We start from the raw sequence: 21053 nt of genomic DNA on the forward strand, positions 1-21053 counted from the left end.
TCACACAAACCACATAGTATAAACTCTGAACTATCTGGATGTAGTGTAGTCCCAATTTGCGGCCAGTATTATTCTTGGCACTTTTTAATATAAAATATTAAAAAGATGATTCAGGATTTTCTATATCCTAAAAAAGGTATTTATTGCACTTGAATGCTTTCAATAAAATTTGAAAAATGCATACATTTTGTGAATGGGGATCTACTGAATGGCTGAAAAGTGAAAAACCTCAGCTTTACAACCCTCTGAATTACTGATCAACCCAAAATGAAGCCTACTTGCACGAGGTACGCCAACTGATGTACATCTCCAACTTGGTTTCAGACTCTGCTGTTTGGTCATGGTTATCTGTTGCACCAGTCCTAGTAGATCATATTTATATTCTACTTTTATTGAGTGAACCGCATTGTGACCTTTTGTTAGTTTTTCATTTCTGTACCTTTTCTTTAATTTGCTGCATTTGACTCCTTTGTTGGGTCAGACTTGACCCTTTGTTTGTGTCTGTATTTGTGTTGGGTTTTTTTTTTTTTCGCTCTATTTTTTACTTAAAAAAAAAAAGTTATTAAATTCTAAAACCTAAGCATTGGAGTCTTCACAGGATCAAAATGTGCCTCCATTATTTTGGAATATTGATGTACCTTGTCCTACCAATGAAGATTTACAAAAAATACATGGAGATCCATTTTTTTTGTCCCAAAATTCCGTGGTTAAAGTCTACTCCTTTCGGTTTTTCTATCCTGTGCATGGTCTCTGTTTCTATATGGTCATAGGGCATTTTACATATGTGATCATGAATGTGATGTCATATCCTCTCCAGAATGAGCATACTGGAATAAGTTGTGGACTACATCTCCCATAATACTCCTTCAGCCATAATGTTAGCAAAGTATCAAGGGAGATCTAGTTCACAACATCTGAAGTGCCAAAGGTTGCCTACCCCTGTATTGGAGGTATGGCAGTCTCCTGGTGGGATAGACTTTAAATTTTGGCTCAGGATGCGAGTACACATTATTCCAAATTAACTCTATTAATCTTGAAGTATTTTCTGCAAGATATTCACATTTAGATTGTACATCAGATGCTTAGTTTGACCATTCATAACCCTACTGTGCTTTATTAGCAGTAAAGTGTGGATGAATTCTAGGCCATAGTTGTTAGTATTCTTTATGCATCATGCACATTATTAGGAGATACTCATGCAGATTTTGAAACCTGTCCTAGATATGATTTCCATTTCTTACACTTCTGAAGAAGCCCTGCTGGGTGAAACTCAGAACGTGGTGTATTTTGGAGTCTTTTGGGACCTTTTTTATTTTATATTGCATTGTTTATTGTTTTAATTGTTTACATTATATCTTTAAGTTAATTCCCTTATATACTATATTCCCTTTTATTTATTTCTGGCTGGCTTCCTAGTTCCTGCATAGTCCAGGTGGGGATTGTACCACCAAGGCCTTCTACTAGCAGAGCAGGTTTTTGCTCTAAAAATTGTAAGTAATACAGAAGAGCTCTTGGTAGCTCTCTAAAGTGTGAGTTATCCCTCCATATACTTTTTACACTTTTAATATTGAAATTAACTGCCCCCTTCATGAAATTTGGTCAATCAAAAACATACTTTCCACCTGACCAAACAGACTGTTCAGATTTGTGCAAGTCTAGCTGTTAAGTAATTATGGAATAGAATGATTAAGATAGGCAATGGCAAATATCCAATTTGTGTAAGTCTACACGTTGTATACTATTCACTGCTGTAAAGGTTAATGTACTGATGGGGATAGGTCTGCCAGCTATCAATATTTAGTAACTGAGAACTTGGCACCCTTTTCACCTTCAAAAGCGCAGATGGTGACATTTTCCCTGCCTGGAGTCACAAGTAATTTATTAAAGCACACACGATGTCCTAAAGAAGGATATTATGGCACTAGAAAAAGTGCAGAGGCGGGCTACAAAATTAATAAAAGGAATGGAACATATCAGCTATGAAGAAAGGTTAACAAATTTAAATCTATTTAGTTTAGAAAAACGTCGCCTGAGAGGGGATATGATAAGATTATACAAATATATTTGGGGCCAGTACAAACCATTGTGTGGAAATCTATTCACAAACTGGACTTTACATAGCACACGAGGCCATGCGTTTAGACTGGAAAAAAAGGGCAAAGGAAAGGTTTTTTACTGTGAGAACAATCCGAATGTGGAATTCTCTGCCTGAAGAAGTGGTTTTATCAGAGTCCATACAGATGTTCAAACAGCTACTAGATGCATACTTGCAAAAACAGAATATTCAAGGATATAATCTTTCAATGTAGGGTAATAACTGCTTGATCCAAGGATAAATCTGACTGCCATTCTGGGGTCAAGAAGGATTTTTTTTCCTAGCTTGTTGCAAAATTGTGCTTCAAACTGTGGTTTTTTTTTTGTGTGGTTTTTTTTTTTTTTTTTTTTTTTTGTGCCTTCTTTTGGATCAACAGCAAAAACAAATGTGAGGAAGGCTGAACTTGATGGACGCAAGTCTCTTTTCAGCTATGTAACTATGTAACTATGTGTTTATTTTTATTTTTTTATTACATCATTCTATGTGTGTGTGTGTGTGTATGTATGTATATATGTGTGTTTTAATGTTATCCCCCCCCCCTCCTCTCTCTATGAATTGGCTCTGAATGTTGTACATCTGCTTATGTGTCTGTCTGCTGGGCTGTGGTAAGTGCTTGACATCTGACTATATCAGCTAATTGGTTTTGTGGTTGATGGCACAGAAAGCAGTGAACTATATTTTTCAGACTGCTTAGTCATAAAATATAACTACAGCCCTTCTCCGAGATTCAGTCCTTTTGAATTATTTTCAAGACAGGCAAATCTCCAAAACTCTCGACCCCCCATCTGTTTGACTACAAGTCATATAATCCACTGCCAGCATCAGAAGCCAGCAAGAATGACCGGATTTACACAACCTTGTTCTACCCCATTCTATTTGCTTCCTTCTTAAAACTGTGTTAGAACATACCCTTTATCTTTTTGTGAGGTTTTTCTTACAACATAAAAGATCTGTTATTAATTTGTCACAATCGAGCGAGCTTTGGTCAGAATGGTTGTTAAATTTATACCCCATGGTGTCCTAAGCAAATATTTATTATTATTTTTTGACCGGTATAACATTTTCATAGAGTGTAAAACTGTTGACGCAAGAGTAAGCTGGACAAAAGGAGGGGAGAATTCCACATTTGTATTGTGTATCCTGGTCAACCAAATATTTCTTGAATTTAAGGAAACTCTCAAAGCATGATGTAGTATTTTTGGTGCCAGGAGTGTACCCTGACTTCCTCTCTGTGTAAGAAGTCAAACTGTTTGCTAATGGTTTGACTGCTTACCTGGGATCCCATTCCTCATTGAGAACTGTAAGCTGCTGCACAGAGTTTCTGCTAGTCTGTCTAAGCTTATCCCTAGCAGTGCCCACTTGTTGCGGAGTGTGTCAGCAGATCGCTCACTGGCTGTGGGCTAAGGCTCGCATCACTGGGCACCCGATGGACCCCACATCAGTTGGCAAACCGTAAACAATTTGACAACTTGCATTAGGAGGATTCAGGGTGCCTCCTCTTGGATTCCTGGGGGCCCTTCCAATGATTCTCCCTGCTCTTGAATGAAAGCACCTTTTTGTTGTACAAATTGCTGCTTTATTTTCATGTAAAAGTATATATAAAACTGAAATGTAAAATTAAAACAAAATGGTCCAACATGTTTCGTCCACAATATGGACTTCTTCAGGGTCCCAAAACAACACAAAACAATAAAAGTAAATCCAAATGCATACATAAAATAAAGTATAAAAATATACAAATATCCATCAAGCGAGTAAGCAACCTGCCCCATTTAAAGGCCCCCCAGAAATCTAAGGGGGGGCACCCAAAAGCGAATTTATCTTCATGAGTGCACACCTACCTGCGCAGTGTACCTTTTAATGTTGCTGTGTTACACCGTTATCATATGTTTACATTTCAGATTAACAGCAGTATCCCCAGCAGTATGTGTATTTTGGCTATCTTGTAAAGGGGCATATCCTGGGACACCCCCGGGGAAGCTATTTCCTCGCCTAACACTTGAGCGTGAATGTGTTGGTTAATGTATAACAACTACAGTGGTTATGTTGCTTGGAATGTAACTTTAAGAGTCTGTCTTGTTCTTGGGAACATGCTCAAGACATAGTGAATCTCACAGTAATATTGCCAATATACCCATGTGCTTTTGACTTTTTTTTTTTTTTTTTTTAATCCAGGATGCTTGTTTTTCTTGGACGTAAGAGTTTAAGTATCTTGATCTCGGTGCTTTAATAATTCATGGTAAAAAAAAATTTCATGTAGCAATACTTAAAATAATGTTTTAGGAAAGGAAATCTTGGCTTGTGTGTACATATTTTAATCCTATCTGGGCAGTGAATAGTCTTCTAATATAAATACACTGTATTAAACTGAGCCTGGGTCATAGACTATCTGTAATTCAGTGCCAGGAAGAATGTTGGCTAATTTGATCATATATTGGTTTATTTTTCAATGGCTGAATTGTTGGCTATATAGTGACTTTTATGCCTGCTTGTTGAAGACCAGTTTTAATCAGTTTTTCTACTCTAACAAAACAAAAAATTATATATATATATATATATATTTATGTAAAACTACAGGTGCAAAACCTTTTTAGAGAAGGGGATAGATGACTAACTGAAATTCGAACCAGGGGAGCACTGCTGTATGACGTCAATGAGATGGTTTTTGCTTGAACCTGATGTCTGTTTGCAGATTGCTGACTCTATAGAATTTCTTGAAGATGTTTATCTTCTGCTCCTCCCCAATTTTGACTCTCCTTAACCCCTTAAGGACCAAACTTCTGTAATAAAAGGGAATCATGACATGTCACGCATGTCATGTGTCCTTAAGGGGTTAATCTCCCACGTGTCTTGTTCCCTTCGCCCCCTTTCATTTGTCTTGTTCCCTTTGCCCCCTTTCATTTGTCTTGTTCCCTTCGCCCCCTTTCATTTGTCTTGTTCCCTTTGCCCCCTTTCATTTGTCTTGTTCCCTTCGCCCCCTTTCATTTGTCTTGTTCCCTTCGCCCCCTTTCATTTGTCTTGTTCCCTTCGCCCCTTTCATTTGTCTTGTTCCCTTCGCCCCCTTTCATTTGTCTTGTTCCCTTCGCCCCCTTTCATTTGTCTTGTTCCCTTCGCCCCCTTTCATTTGTCTTGTTCCCTTCGCCCCCTTTCATTTGTCTTGTTCCCTTCGCCCCCTTTCATTTGTCTTGTTCCCTTCGCCCCCTTTCATTTGTCTTGTTCCCTTCGCCCCCTTTCATTTGTCTTGTTCCCTTCGCCCCCTTTCATTTGTCTTGTTCCCTTCGCCCCCTTTCATTTGTCTTGTTCCCTTCGCCCCCTTTCATTTGTCTTGTTCCCTTCGCCCCCTTTCATTTGTCTTGTTCCCTTCGCCCCCTTTCATTTGTCTTGTTCCCTTCGCCCCCTTTCATTTGTCTTGTTCCCTTCGCCCCCTTTCATTTGTCTCGTTCCCTTTGCCCCCCCCCCTTTTCCCTGTATGCTGTTGGTGAGTGGCTGTGTATCCCTAGTGTAAAATAACATATCTTATTCTTCAAACACCGTTTTGAAACTTGCTGTATTTCAGGGAGTTTTGGAGTATTCTACGCTGAATTATGTAAATGTACCCCTACCTATTTCATATTTCCCCCAGACAAATCCTAGCAAATATTATATCACGAAGTAGCTAGGAAAATAATTTTCAAATTATTTTCAGAATCCATGTTAAAAGGGACACTCCAGTGCCAGGAAAACAAATAGTTTTCCGGGCACTGCAGGTCCCCTCTCCCTCCCATCCCAAGTTGCTGAAGGGGTTAGAACCCCTTCAGAGACTTACCGAAGACTGGCGCCGATGTCCCTCAGTGCTGGTTGAGGGGTCCGCCCACGCTCCTCCCCTGCCAACGTCATCCGGCGGGGGAGACCGATTGCGCGTGCCCGTCCGCCGGCGGGGGAGACCTAATGCACGCACGCGCATTACACCACTCCATAGGAAAGCATAGGAAATGCTTTCCTATAGGGATTTTAGCGACTATATTTACAGTTGCAGGGTTAAGGGTAGTGGGAGTTGGCACCCAGACCACTCCAATGGGCAGAAGTGGTCTGGGTGCCTGGAGTGTCCCTTTAATAGATCCTGCAAGTACTTACTGATTCAGCAATAAATGCAAACTTCTTTTTAATTTTATTTTTAAACAAAGGCAGGTAGTAAAAAGTCTGCAGGGGAAATTTAATTAAAGATTTGTTTTAAAGGTGGGCAAAGGGAAGGAGATAAAGGAACGGGGGCAAAGAGACAGCTAAAAATGTAAAAGGGAAGGGGTCAACAATAAAATGTGCTTGCAGTTGCCATGGTGATTGCTCCTGTTTATAAAACCGAAACTTTGATAAATGTCCCCCACTCCAAAAATGTTCCCACACGCCAGGTCTGCACACACTGAGCTTGCATAGATCTTTCCATAATTCCAAACCTCTTCTCTTTTACGTGTGCAGCGAGGACAGATTTGAAAAAGACCACTCTGTCATGCCGTCCCATGCGCAGTGCCCCTCTGTACATGTATACTTTTAGAGCACAACACTTGCGCATTTTACTCGAACCAACCATTGTAGGATTTTTCTTAATGTTTCAAACAAGCTTTCATTTAAAGTAAACTGCTTGCCTAAAATGACATGTGTATCCTCACTACAGAATGTCTCTTGGTAACAAAGTAAACACAATTCCTACTTTCTAGTACTGCACAGCCCAGAGAGCTGTGGATGCTTGACATATTTTTGCCTTTGCAATTCGTGTATCCCATTTTATTTTCCTTTGCTTTGCCACATATAAGGATATCATTTTTTAATGGGCATAGCCTTTTTAATTAGTGGGGTAATAGCATCTTGATACAAGGAGATCTTACTGCCATTCTGGGGTCAAGAAAACATTGCAAACTGTGGGGGGTTTTGTTGGCCTTCTTTTTGGATCAACAGCAAAAACAAATGTGAGAGAGGCTGTACTGGATGGATGCGTGTCTCTTTTCAACTATGTAACATACCTGTAATTTTATTGAAATTGGTACAAAGACCCAAAATCCTGCATGCAATCACTGGCTTTAAAATGTAAGAGTACACTAAAAATCACTAAAGCTCCTACAGACTGTCCCATTCCTGTTACTCAGACAGCCAGGAGGGTGTGTTTCCTGCTTGCTTTGAAGTTTCTCCAATTAATTTGCAAGTAGCTTGACATACCCCATGAACGCATACCTAGCAAGGTTTGTTTGTGGCATGTAGTTCAGCACCTGGCAACTTAAAGGGACACTCCAGGCACCCAGACCACTTCTGCTCATTGGAGTGGTCTGGGTGCCAACTCCCACTACCCTTAACCCTGCAAGTGTAATTATTGCAGTTTTTCATAAACTGCAATATTTACATTGCAGGGTTAACTCCACCTCTAGTGGCTGTCTATTAGACAGCCACTAGAGGTCACTTCCTGGGTTCTAGCACAGGTTTCCTGTGCTAGAGCGTCGCTGGACGTCCTCACGCTGTGTGAGGACCTCCAGCGTCGCTCAAAACCCCATAGGAAAGCATTGAAATGATTTTTCAATGCTTTCCTATGGGGAGACGTAATGCGCATGCGCGGCATTTCCGCGCATGCGCATTAGGTCTCCTCGGCCGGTGAGCGAGATTAGTCTCGCCCACCGGCCGACGTAATCATTAGGAGGAGCGTCGCGGAGGCGGAGACAGCGGCGAGGGACATCGCCGCTGTCCCAGGTAAGTGACTGAAGGGGTTTTCACCCCTTCAGTAACCGGGGATTGGGGGGTGGGAGGGAGAGGGACCCTCCAGTGCCAGAAAAACAGATCGTTTTTCTGGCACTGGAGTTTCCCTTTAACAGGGTGAATAAAACACCCTTCCTAAGCTGATTGCAGCGGCACTCTTGCAGCTATTAGCTAACTGATTTCTCCATTCCTAATTTTGTGAGTGGATCCTCCAGTGTCGTCATGGTATGACAGTGTGTGTTAGATTTCTGTCCTGATTCTGGCAAGAAGATGTTCAAAGGGAAGTATACCTTTAACTGAAACATTAGATAAATTGTTTGGTAATATGTTCTCTTAAACACTTTAAACATCCTTTTTGCTTGTGGGGGTCCTGTCTCATGTTGCTGGGAAGATATGTGTGCATCCTTCCCAGTACCTTTGCTTCCTCTGAACGTATATTGGTGCCACGAAAGCCACCAGATTCAACTCTAGGTTTGCTGGGTTTAGGAAAGGTGGAGCAGCAACAGACTTTCCTGCGCAGTGCAGCTTCCTGCACATTCATTGTAAGGGAAAGGAATGAAGAATGCTTTGAGCTATGAATCCTGATATGCATTGTTCTTTGCTTCTAAATCGGAGCTGTGAATTGAGTCATCTCTCCAGGGGTGACTGAACTACTTGTACAGTTTTGTAGCAGGTCACTGAATCAAAACCGCAGGCTACTTGCTCCAGCGTCCTGTCAAGCCATTCTGTGGCCTTGCTAGACACTTCAGTACAAAGTGCAGGTGAAAATCCATCAGGGCTGAGCCTTGGCTTATCGATCTGTACATTGTAGTCCGGATAATACAAATCTTGTTTTGAAGTGGCCAGATAGTCTTGCTTCATGAGTTGTACTAGGTAACAATATCCCCTCACCTCTTGTGTCTGACAATTGCGTCAATTACTAGTTGTTAAATATTTTGTTCTGTAATTGTAGAGTTCTGCAGGAAATGTTAGAGCCATATAAAAAACGGTTAATAATAAAATATCTACTATAAAAAGCAGCATTTTATATCCTGCTCCTCTCCATTCCACCCACACACTTTTTAGTAAATAGCAAGTCTGAATGAATAGTTTACTGTGACACTCGGGAAGCAAACAAATCTGTGTTAAGCAACCATACTCTATGTGACTGTTACTAGGCTCTCCATATATTAACACAAACCTGGGGATGGCTTTATTAGATACACTTCGTTATCAAGGACTCAGGATCATTTATTTGCGAGCTAAGGTCTTGCAAGGCTAAACCCACAACCTAACATCACAAGTCTAAAGATCATGGTGCAGCCTGGGAATATTAAAGGGTTACTTCAAGCACCATGATCACTTCACTGATTTGAATACATGACTTAACCCTTTCACTGCCAGAGGGATAACTCCCCTTCCGGCAACATAAATTCTGTGCAAAATTGGAGTCTGATGCCAGCACACACAGCATGCTTGCACTAGATTGCCAATGTACAATGCAAGTACCTCTCCCATTCAGTAACACATTCACATTCCAACCCCACAAACACGTGCACTTCGATCCCTACAAGTATGGGGGGGTGAAGAGTGTAATCTTCTCGTTTCTTGCTTCAGACCTTGGAATAAGAGGGAAGGAAACAAAAAATACAGATGTTCTGTGATTTTTCAAAATGTAAAACTCAAATGTATTGGGGGGGCATGATTTTTCTGGCTGTAGCAGGAGATGCGAGTAGCTTTTGACTGTTGTCTTTAGTAAATTCCAAAACTTGTTCTTTTATAGTTTGTTTAAAAAAAAAAAAAACAACAAAAAAAAACACCCTCCCTCAAAGGCTGACCACAAGAAAGGTGGACTTCAAGCCAAGTTTAGCCGTCTTTGAACTAAGATGAAAATAAAAATCTGAGCAACTATAACCTTTTGGAGCACGGCTAAGAAATGACTGAACTAGATTATCTTTCTGTTCCACATGATTCTTGTGTTCTACAACAAGACCCCTTTTACAAGCTCATACAGCTGTTTTTTTTAAAGTTAAGATGGCTATATATATTTAGTTTTTTTTTCTTTTCACATATTATTTTTTTTTTTATAATTCACAATACAGGCCTAATGCCACTGTCAACATTCACATGCCACCTGTTGGATCTCATGGATACTGTAATCCATTTCCCCTGTGATTAATTTATCATCAGTAGCAAAGGACAGAGTAAACCAAAACCACATGATCCAAGCGTGTCTGTGTGGACACGCAGCAGGATTTTTATTTCATTTTTTTTTTACTTCTGTAATTTTGTTTTGCAGTGTGTTTTTTGTTTATAGTTTGGTCAAACTGTGTTTATAGGAGGTGAAGTGTAGATTTACATTAGTGTGTATTTAATTGGCTTGCACTTTTGGGTGTTAAAGGAAAACTATAGTTTTAGGAATGCAAAACTGTCTTCCTTGTGCCCCCACCCAGTGGCAAATAAAGGATAACCCTTTTTACATTTAAGAGATTCCAGTGCTGATGTCCCATCACTTCTCCGCCAACGTCAGGCAATGGGAGGACCTAATTCGCATGTGTATAAATACGCAATAGAATATAATAATAAAATGTGGTCAGCTCGGCCAGGACTTAGAAAACTAAATTGTAAACACAGACGCCAATCATTAAGACCTTCGAATATCAAAAGGTGTAAGGAGGAAATCTAGTGCCTGACAGCCGTCAGAAACCACAACGCCAGAGAAAAGGCACAACTTCTATGCACCAAAACAATAACATTAAGTTGTAGTGGCTTTGGTACTTAGTGTGCCCCTTTTAGCTGGAAAGGATCATGGTCAAGGATAACATCTGGGTCCCTCACAAAGAATCAAATGTTATAAATCTGTCCAACCTTGAAACCTATGGGAGTATTTGTTGAAAACAATAGCTATTTTATTGCTGAATCGCATGTTTAAACACATAACCTTGAGTATTTTTCTTTTGAAATGATTATTTTTCAACTCTGAACAAGTGATTGCCTGTTGTAACACTGGCATAACATCCAGTTTTTACAGCATGGCCTTGTAGGGTATAGCAGAACTGGCAGTGAGGCCTTTGATAAATGAGGTCATTATGAACTCGGCTGAAACAAGATTTCATTGCTGCTCAATTGCAAACACGCACTTTATGGAGTTCAATGTTATTCTCTTGCAAATCGTCCTCTATTCTTAATGGATTGAAGTATATTGACATAAAACGTAGTGTGTCACAGCAGTGTAACTCTTCTGACAGACTGTATGCAAGATTTACTTGATCTCTTTGAAACACGTTTATTAAAAGTGAGATGGCTTCCCAGGGGAAAGCATTTGTTGTATTTCCAAAATAGTTACCAGGTATCCAGGAAAGGGGAAAATTTGGCGCTCTCCCATAAAAATTTCAAGGAAAAGTCAAGAGTGCAACTTTAAAAAAAATAAAAAATAATAATAATAATAATTTTAAATTGTCTTCTGATATGTTATTTCTTAAGTACTGTACATTGTTTATATTTCGTTTTTGACTGGTTTCTAGTTTTAGTGAAATTTCAACACTTTATGAGAATTTCAGAAAGATTTTATATTATTACTATCACCATTTATATAGCGCCAACAGATTCCGTAGCGCTTTACAATATTATGAGAGGGGGGATTTAACTATAAATAGGATAATTACAAGAAAACTTACAGGAACGATAGGTTGAAGAGGGCCCTGCTCAATCGAGCTAACAGTCTATAGGATCAACTCATGGTGTGTAGGTCAACAATGAGAGACCTCCTTAATGATCCCTCTATCCCCACACCCCATCCACAGGGAGATATTGGTTAAACCACAGAATAGGGAGCGGATCCAACTATACAGGAAAGGGCAACTAGGCAGGCATGTGGGGTGTGGAAAGGGCCCTCTTCTTGTCGTAATCAGGATCCCTGTACTGACCACACCATCCAGGAAACCAGGAGAGTAGTGGAAAACCCAATGTGTTCTCTTCGCCATGATGAAACCTGTAACCTGCACGAGATGTTCACATAGCAGCCTTATCCTCAGTTTGTAGGTGGTCTTGGGTACCCTGCATTTAAATATACATATGTGAATATATCCATTTATCTCTTTCACACAAAGCAAACTAGTCCAAATAAAAATGTAAAATAATAGGTGGTTTGATGTCTAATTTAAACATGCCAGTAATCCAGGCAGCATGCTTTGCTCCTTTCCACAACTGTGCTATTGATGGCCAGGTATATACTGGTTATCCAGTAGTATCAATAGAATAAATACATTGTATCCTAAATAAATCATTTGTAATAGTGGTTAAACAGATCCAAAAACAGGTTTTCAGTTTATTGAAAGGACAGAATATTCTCCTGGCATGTTTTATTGTTGAGATTTTATTCCCCCCCCCCTTTGATTTCTTTACTGGAAAGAACACTAATCTTCTGTAATTGCAATTGCTTTAAAATCAGATTAGCTTCCATGGCAAAATCGTTGTTGAAAACAAAGCAGTTTGTCTGAAGTGAGCATCACAGTCTCCTACTATATATGGGCCTCTGGTAAGTGGTTATGTGCTGGTTATATTTATAACACTGGCTTGTTGGAGTACTTGCAGTGTCAGACCAAATGCTGCTTTGGAATCTCTCCAGTTTCTTAAAGGCAGATTTTTCTTCTCCTTACATATCCAAGCATTAGAATATTCCCAGTCTGTTAGTGCTGGAGAGCTATTCTAGCAGGTGTTTTATAAAAGGAATCTGTATCACACACTTCCCTTTCCCACAGAAAGTATACAAATAGTCAGCACAGGGCCTAGACAAAAAGTGTTGCAACATGAAAAGTAACGATAATATGGGTAAAGGAGGTTTAAACGTTTAGCTCTGCAATTGCTCGAGATAAATAATGTGGAGCAATCACCACGAAAACGAATGGAACGTTCCTGGTGATTGACCCCACATGGATGAATAATATGCAATTCGGGAGTAACGTCAAGTTAAGAACTGCAATATAAAATATAATACATACACTGAAACCCTGTATGTTTTTATTTTAATGTTTGCTTCACTACATTCTAGCACTTTAAACATATGTGGTATTCTCCAGACTTTTAGATGGTGTTACTTTAACAGAACTGTGCATGGCACGTTATTAGATCATTAAACTGCAAGATATTACCTGATAGGTTTGGATATAAAGACTTGGATCCCACAGTTGTGTGCTAGGGTCTCTTTGGTAACTGGGAGAGGTGCTTATCCCATGTAAGAAGTCACATTACTCTAAATTTGGAGGAGTGTCAGGACAAACCACAAGCTGTAATGTTTATGGTGGTTGGGGTGTTCCTTAAACAGAGGAGTATATCGGCAAGCAATGTCTGAAAACTGTCTTAAAGTGGAACTGTCGAGATTGTGTTTACTTTTTTTTAGGTGTTATAATGTAGTCATCCTTGTCAGTACTACTGACATTATGCTTTTGCAAAAAAAAAACACAAACAAAATGGTGTAAGTCTTGCTAAATGAATACAGTAATGATTGCTGCCATTTTCAGAGTTGTTACCATGCAAGTTCTTTATGAAACTTCTCTTGCTATTCACCCTTTCTTTATCTATTATTAATCCTGCTATAAAAGGCATTTTAAGAGTCAGTCTGCATTGACCTCTGTGAGGCTCCTGCCTAGTGTTTTGGAGTTTTTCCCGCAATAAGGCATATGGTTGTATTACTTTGGGAGGATTTTAGACTTATTCCATGACCGAAGGTGGACATGAAAGCAATACAAACTGTTGCAGTTAATTTGTGTGCACTTTTTTCCCTTTTAATGTATTAATTTTTGTGGGTCAGCAGACAGATTACAGTAGACCATGTGTAGATAAGCAGTGACATGCATAAGAAAAATCATAATGAAAAGAACACGTGAGGATCGATGCCATTTTAAATTCTGTAACACTACATAAAACACTCCTGTGTCTGGTCCATATGGTGGGTAAAAGCAGGTGGACGGTGGGTGCAATTATTGAACTGTACCTGCCAGATAGTATCTCATGTAATGGGAATTCCCATTTTAACTAAAGGCGTGTGTGAGAGGTGTAAAGAGCTGCTTAAAAACCTCCAACAAATTGCAGTCATAACTGCACCAAGTAAGTGGAATGTAGGAGCTGAACGTGCAATGGGTGGGGCACATATTTAAAACAAAGGGCTTGAATGCATGTTTAGAACAGTGAATATACAGTGAATAGATCTATCGGCATGCGGAACCAGTCAACAGTGTAAACATATGTAACAAAATCATTGAAAGTATAAAAACGTGGATCAACAGCTGCTTGTCTCAGGTGGTTCAACTGTGCTTCTACTTTTTGTATATTTGCTTCTACTAATTTGTTTTACCTACCTATTCATTTTGTTACTGCTTCACAGATTGAGGATTTTCTTGTTTGGGATGCAGATACAATGCATTCCACTGAATATGGTTATAAATAAGTTCTAGTAATAAGCCGTTTTGTGCCAAGATAAACTAATAATTCACTGAGCAGTATGCCCTGGACACAGCCGTATATTGACCTTATTTCATTCTGATTTCAGGATGTGGAAAAGGAAAGAGATCCACTGTCGTACCTCAGTAAAGAAGAAACCAAAGAGAAGATCCAACTTTATAATTCAGAAGTTACTGACAAATTGAGAATGACCTTGGTAAGAATATTATTCCTGCTCCCAGTAACAACCCGTGTCTGTCATTTACTAAGGAATAATAATGAAATGCCATGGGGAATAAATGAAACCCACATAGTTGTCCTTCCTGAGATTTTGGGAGGGATCACATACATAAATCTTCTTCTTGATTACCGCAGCAATGGTCTAGTGGGCTGCCTTCTCTGTTATCTTTCCCTCTGGAGTCTGTTATGAAGACTTCAGCCTAGACCCCTTTATCTCATTTTCATATTCAATGGCCCCATATCTGCTAGACCTCTCATTGACTTCCCTGTATTTCCGGAATAAAATTCATCCATTACCGGAAAGAACCTTCACCTTAATATAACATTTATTGAAATTCCGGTGTGGTGTGTCTCGGCAGAAGATAACTTTACTGTATCTGTTCCATTGCCTTGTACTTCTTATCACTTGGTTATAGTATATCACAGTTTGTGTATTGCCATTGTAACTATAGGTAAATAAAACATTTGCGGAGTTAAGAAACTTTATTCTTTTTAAATCAATCAGTGTATGTGTCATGTCTCTTTATTATTTAAGTTCACGGTATCGCAGAGTGAAAAAGTAAAGTGCCTTTTATGTGCTTTTGTGAGATTTTTTTTTGTTTTTTTGTTAAATGGTATTTTGAAGTGGTCATGGTGCTTAAAATCTGTATGTGCTATGTTTGTTTGAATTGCTGCACATACAGAGATATTCTAACTTGCTATACACTGGCTGAGATTGCTCAGCTGACTTGCGGGATTAGCAAATCTGCAAAAACTGCATCTGCATCACCCACCATTAGAAGAGGATTGGTGTCTTGCAGGACCCAGGCAAGAGGGCAAAGCATTGCTAAACATTTTGTAACATTACTGTGTAACCGCACATGGCTACTCCTAGCATCATAACTAGTACATGCATGATGCATATGTTTAAATACATGTATGTGTTGGTAAAATCTTAAATATTTAACTCTTCCTTTTTTTATTCCGCTCAGAATTCCACTGGCATTTATACGGGTTTCATTAAAGTTCAGATGGAGCTCAGACGACCTATCACTGTACGGACTCGCACAAATGCTCACAGCAACAGCAATGAGACCGCCTTCTATATGCCCAAGGACAACATAAATATTCTGCACATCAGCAGTACCAACACTGTGCGCGAAGTCATCGAGGCCTTGCTGAAAAAGTTCTTGGTAGCTGACAATCCCGCCAAGTTTGCACTTTACAAGCGCTGTCAGAAGGAGGATCAAGGTACAGTGACATCTTTAATTTATGCCTTCATTCCATCTGGGCCATATTTACTGCCGACAGTGTTGTTGTCCAATACTCCTGATATTCTCTGGTGGTCTAATTTGCAAGCTGAGGTTTGAAAATCTTCATCAATTTAGGTTTGCTTTAGTATTCCCAGGGTGACATGACCGTTTATAATTACTGAAACCACTGTGTCTGCATTTTAAAATATCCTTCATATAATATCATCCAGGTTCACGCAAAAGTTAGGAGCAAAACAATATTGTATCTAATTAGCAACACTCATGTTCACTTTATTATCCTCTCACAAACCTAATTAACTTATCTCATAATCATACCTATGGAGCCACTAATACACATACCAAACTAGCTTTTACATTCACACATTAATTATTAATGGCACCATAACCTAATTAGCGAGGCACATACTTTCATAACTGCACACGCTTGCATAAGTAGACACAAAACTGAATTTATTTATAACTAGCCAAACATCCTTACCAGCATAACCTCCCATTGACCTGATGATTACAAAAGCAGACTCTGGTTTTAGAGCTCCCTTTACACTCCTGAGCACTTTGATATTGATAAATCCACGGAAAAGCCATGCTCCACCAAACCAATGCTCATAGCAAAGCATTTGGTGATTTCAATACACACAGCACTACGGCGCTGTAGTGAACAAAGGTCTTCAATGAGGAACCACCTCTGGTGGCTATCAGTTACTTGTACTCAAAAAAAAAAAAAAAAAAAAAGAGGAGGAGGGGGGTCTATACACCAAAACTACTTCATTGTGTCGGTGGTTTTGGTGTTTAGTGTCCCCTTTAAAACCTGTTGTGGTAACTTTTTATATATACTGGAAAATGTTGAACAAATGGGGATCGTGCTTAGTTTAGCAATGACACCCTATTATTTTTGTCTGATTTCCGCTGTAATATATTTGGATTGCGGTATTTAAACAGCAAAACACATTGTGACACTGAACTGTAAATGCATGTACGAATTATAACAATAAGCCATATATTATTTAAAGATATTTATTGGTGTTCATTACTGTCTGAATAGCTTCATGTTTGAGTTATAGAGGGAAAATATGTGATATGAGCAGATGGATGATGCCAAACAATCTGGAAGCCCAGAGTTGCCAACCCCCAAAAAAAACTGGCATTGGATCTATTGCTCTTTATTTCCTACTTAACATGTCTGTATTTTGCCCCCCCCTTTCACCTATGTAGTGTACCTGTGTCGGCTGTCTGACAGGGAACACCCACTGTACCTTCGTTTGGTAGCTGGGCCCAGTCTCGAGACCCTTGGCTTTGTTCTGCGGGAACATGAAACTGGAGATGTCATGGTAAGAGACGTTTATTTTTTATTGAAGTTTGTTGGAGACTTGAAATGCTGTAAGAAACTTGCATAATATAGCTTCTTGGTGTGATGTACACAACTGATTGCAGCAAGATCAGTTGTTTATATTTGTTGGTATACAATAATGAATTATTTACTGTTACAGATTAATAGTACCCGCTCGAAATCCTGCTTGAGGTGGGTTTATTGGTAAATCTTTTGCATTAGCAGATTATGACCAATCGTATCTAAGCAATTTACTTTCAGCTCATTTTTACAGACTTAATCACTGCTTCTCCCATCAGAAAAATGTGCATTGTTTGTTACATTTGTCTAAATTTCTTTAAAGTTTCTGTAATAAACTAGACATTACTTGAAATAACTGGCTTAAATGTGTTAGTAATGCAATCAAAAACACATAGTCCTCTTACATTTAATTTGGTCAAGTGCCTTTTTGGCCAATTACAACCAGTAATTCGTAAATCCTAGACTACGTATTAGTGGAATTGGATTACAACTCATACCTCCCAATACTGTTGGATATGAAATTAGGACAGATGGGGTGTTGTGGAATGAGTCTGTGCCAGCAACATAGTGCCTACAACTTTTGACTTGCAGTGGCATGTAAGCTAGGCTAAACAGTCCATTCATCTAACCTGTTTTACTCCTGCACAAAGACAGTCTGCAAAGGCTTGTGCACTGTGTGCTGGATTAGTAATGTGTTTGCCTTTTGTTTTGGAGAAGTGGAGTGACTGATGTAATTCCATGCCAACACAAATGTGTTTGTACTGAAGCCAATGTGTCACTGGCTTTGGGGTGATTGCCCTGCTTGGGTCACTGTACAGAAGTTTAATCTTCATGGGCCTTGAGAATGATTGCACTGAATGATAGAGATATGGCAAGTATAGACGAGCTCCTAAAGCAAGAACTATTTTGATCGTATTAATCACAATATTAAATGATATACCTGATGCTTTAGGAGCTGTTATATCTGTAGTTGAACCTGGCATGGCAGGCTCACTTTGCTGGGATATTGTCAAAGAAATTAAGATGAAATGGATTCGCAGGTTGTAACCAATATTTTACAGTAACCTTTTCACCTGAGAGTTTATTCATCCACCGGGCTCTGAGGAGATGCTGTCCTTTTGTCAACTCTGAATTTTTCAAATTGCAGCTTTTGAACTTAGAGGAGCCATGACATAGTTTGAGTTAATGGGGGTAGGTAAAGCTGTATTCCTAGCACTATAGTTCGCTCTGCCCCCTCCCTTGCGGGTCTGCAATGCTTTCCTTTGGGAATTTTACCGACACTGGATGTCCTCATGCATAGCATTAAAACGTCCAGCGTCAGGCTACCTATAGTTGTCTAATATGCAGGAACTGCCTCTAGTAGTGTCTGACAGCCACTAGAGCCAGTCCTAACACTGTAATGCACTTATTGCAGTTTATTAAGAACCTGAAATAATTAACATTGCAGGGTTAAGGGCACAGAGACATTGCACCCAAACCACTTCAATGAGTGTCCCTTTATGAGGATAAGTGTGTGTGCGTGTAGCAGTGTATAGTATTCCAAAGGATGCTTGTGTGTAGGTATGTATGGTGTGTGTGAGAGAGAGAGAGAGAGAGAAAACATACACCCATTTTGAGGGCGAAAGTACATAAGTGCAATTTGTGGGCATGTTTTATTTTTTTGTCTACTGGCATATGCCTAGGGTAACATTAACCTAGTATATTGACTAATCTTCTAATGTCCAATCAGGTTGGCACAGATTAGAAACATTTTCTATAAAAGGCTTTGAATAGTTTTATCTGGTGGCTCAATGACCACATTACTTTTTATTGTAAAAGTTGTGTGTTCTACTTTTTATGTCCTATACAAGCGAAAATACTTTGAGTAACACTTGGGCTGTCTTTAATTCTTGCAGTGGGGAGCCTTCAGTCTCCCAGAACTACAGAACTTCTTACGGATCTTGGATAAAGAGGAGGAGGAGCAGCGTCAGAGCTTAAGGAGGCGTTACGCATCCTACAAGGAGAAACTGGAAGAAGCTTTGAGTGGAGCACGTAAACCTGGCTAAACGACTGACGAAGCAGACTTTCATACTGTCACTCGTTACAGCATGACTGAGCAGCAGCATTTGATTGCAATCTGTTCAACAGACAATTCCTTACAGGGGAACTGTTCCCTCGGAGACGTCTATATGGAATTTGAGAAAATGTATCCCCTTCCCAAAACTGGTTATTCTGGTTAAGGTTTACACCAAGTGTCATCAGGACTCCACAGGTCACCCCCTTTACAGGCGGTGACTGCACTAGACAATCCAAAACTGAAATCATTTTTACATGATTTTATTTTATTTTTTCATTATTTTTAATGTAAATTATTAAAAAAAAAAAAAAGCTTTAAGTCTAAAATTTCTTATGATTGTGTTTATGGAAACAAAGTGTCAGCAAATTGAATTTCTATGAAATAATATAAAGCAAATGTTTTGTTAATTTGCTTGTTAAAGTTGAGAAGTATCGGGAAGTACTTGCCTGACAAACTGAAAAACCTGAACGTTCACATGAATTTATGAAGGTTACTAGAGCAGTCAGTGGCAAAAAGGGTAAAGGAATGTGACGAGATGGTTGGAGAAGTGATACAGAGAGTGAAGTGATGTAGGACTGTTGGTTAAATTGAACAGAGATCGAATTCTTAACAAAACTTACTGTGCTAATGTACAACTATGCATTTAATACAGAATGCAGCTAACGGGGCTTTTGTTTGCCCTCTGTATGTATATTTACGTTGCGAAGTAAGAACGTTTTGAGTTGACGTTTTAAAGTTAAATGAAGCAATGTTTGGAGGAAAACAGGTGTCAGACCCCCAGGGTGGGCAGTGCATGTAGCAAAAGGCGAGTGATGGTGGGTTTTGGGTTGCTAATACAGAGTCGTTGAGCTGCTGGTTTTCCGTATGTAGTGTTGGAGGGCCCGAGGACATGTACCTATGTTTTTGTGATGCTGCAGTATTTAATAGGATAGTTCAGGCTAGGTGCTTCTTACCACAGACTTAGAGTGGCAGAAAAATAATTATTGATCAGGTCTGCCTATCAATTTATTTATTTTTTAATCTTCTTGTACTTGCATTGACCACAATGACATAGGCTTTCGATTGGTTTTGAATGAGTTACAAAGCATTCTGCAAATGAACAACACATCTGCTTAGTAACTAATTATAAGAAAGCATGAGGAAATGCATGTTGGAAACCAAAGAACAAGCAAATCAAAATCTGTATTATGTAGCATTATTTTATTTTTTTTATTTTTTTCTTCAGCATATGAATTGCTTTTTTTTATGACATTCAATGTTTTAAGAGTCTTTGTTTTATTATATCTCTCAGTGGAGGGGTCGTTTACTTTGTAGTTCATGTGGATCTGGTGCATACTCTAATATTATGGTAGAGATGTGGCTTAAGAGCGCCTCCCAGTGGCCAGTTTTTGGTCTTCGGTAAAGTTGCCTTCATATTGGGAATGGACAGCTATGAATTTCTACACACTTGCATCTAGAAAGCAGGATACAGTTGATCAGTTGGATAGATTTATTTATTTTATTTTATTCTTCAATATTTATATACAGGGAAGAATCCAGCCATTTAACATGTAGATTTATAAAAAAAAAAAAAGCTGTTTTTTTTTTTTTTTTTGTTCGTTTATTTATTTTAAAATAAATGTTAGTAGTTTTTTTTTTTTGTTTTTTTTTTTTGTGGTATTTTTCACTGGCATGTATGACATTATATATCTTGTGTGTGCCGTTTCAAAGGCAATATAAGCCACTTCAGTACATTATATTCAGTCACGGTTTTCTCACATTGTTGAAGTATTAGTTGTCTCAATGTTTTAACAACTGTTGTGTTGGCAATCGTGGTGCAATGGAGGACAATCTGTGCTGAATGTTTTGTATCACTTGGCCTTACCTGTAACTAGAGGAGCCAGCAACAAATTGCCTCTGGTGGATAAGGGGTTATAACACGGTGCTGCA

General features: G+C 39.1%; 1 protein-coding gene across 2 annotated transcripts in view; it reads left to right on the forward strand.

Annotated features, from left to right (window-relative positions):
* The window catches only part of RASSF3 (Ras association domain family member 3), a 93582-nt gene extending 72910 nt beyond the window's left edge, over positions 1-20672 (forward strand). For both annotated transcript variants that reach the window (XM_063447061.1, XM_063447062.1), the window contains 4 exons: positions 14337-14444; positions 15439-15697; positions 16933-17048; positions 18964-20672. In XM_063447061.1, coding sequence (XP_063303131.1) covers positions 14337-14444; positions 15439-15697; positions 16933-17048; positions 18964-19113 — 633 coding nt within the window. In that variant the 3' untranslated portion in view covers positions 19114-20672. The remainder of the gene's footprint in view (positions 1-14336; positions 14445-15438; positions 15698-16932; positions 17049-18963) is intronic.
* The last annotated feature ends 381 nt before the right edge of the window (positions 20673-21053 follow it).

Source organism: Pelobates fuscus, chromosome 3, assembly GCF_036172605.1.
Source record: "Pelobates fuscus isolate aPelFus1 chromosome 3, aPelFus1.pri, whole genome shotgun sequence".
Taxonomy (NCBI): domain Eukaryota; kingdom Metazoa; phylum Chordata; class Amphibia; order Anura; family Pelobatidae; genus Pelobates; species Pelobates fuscus.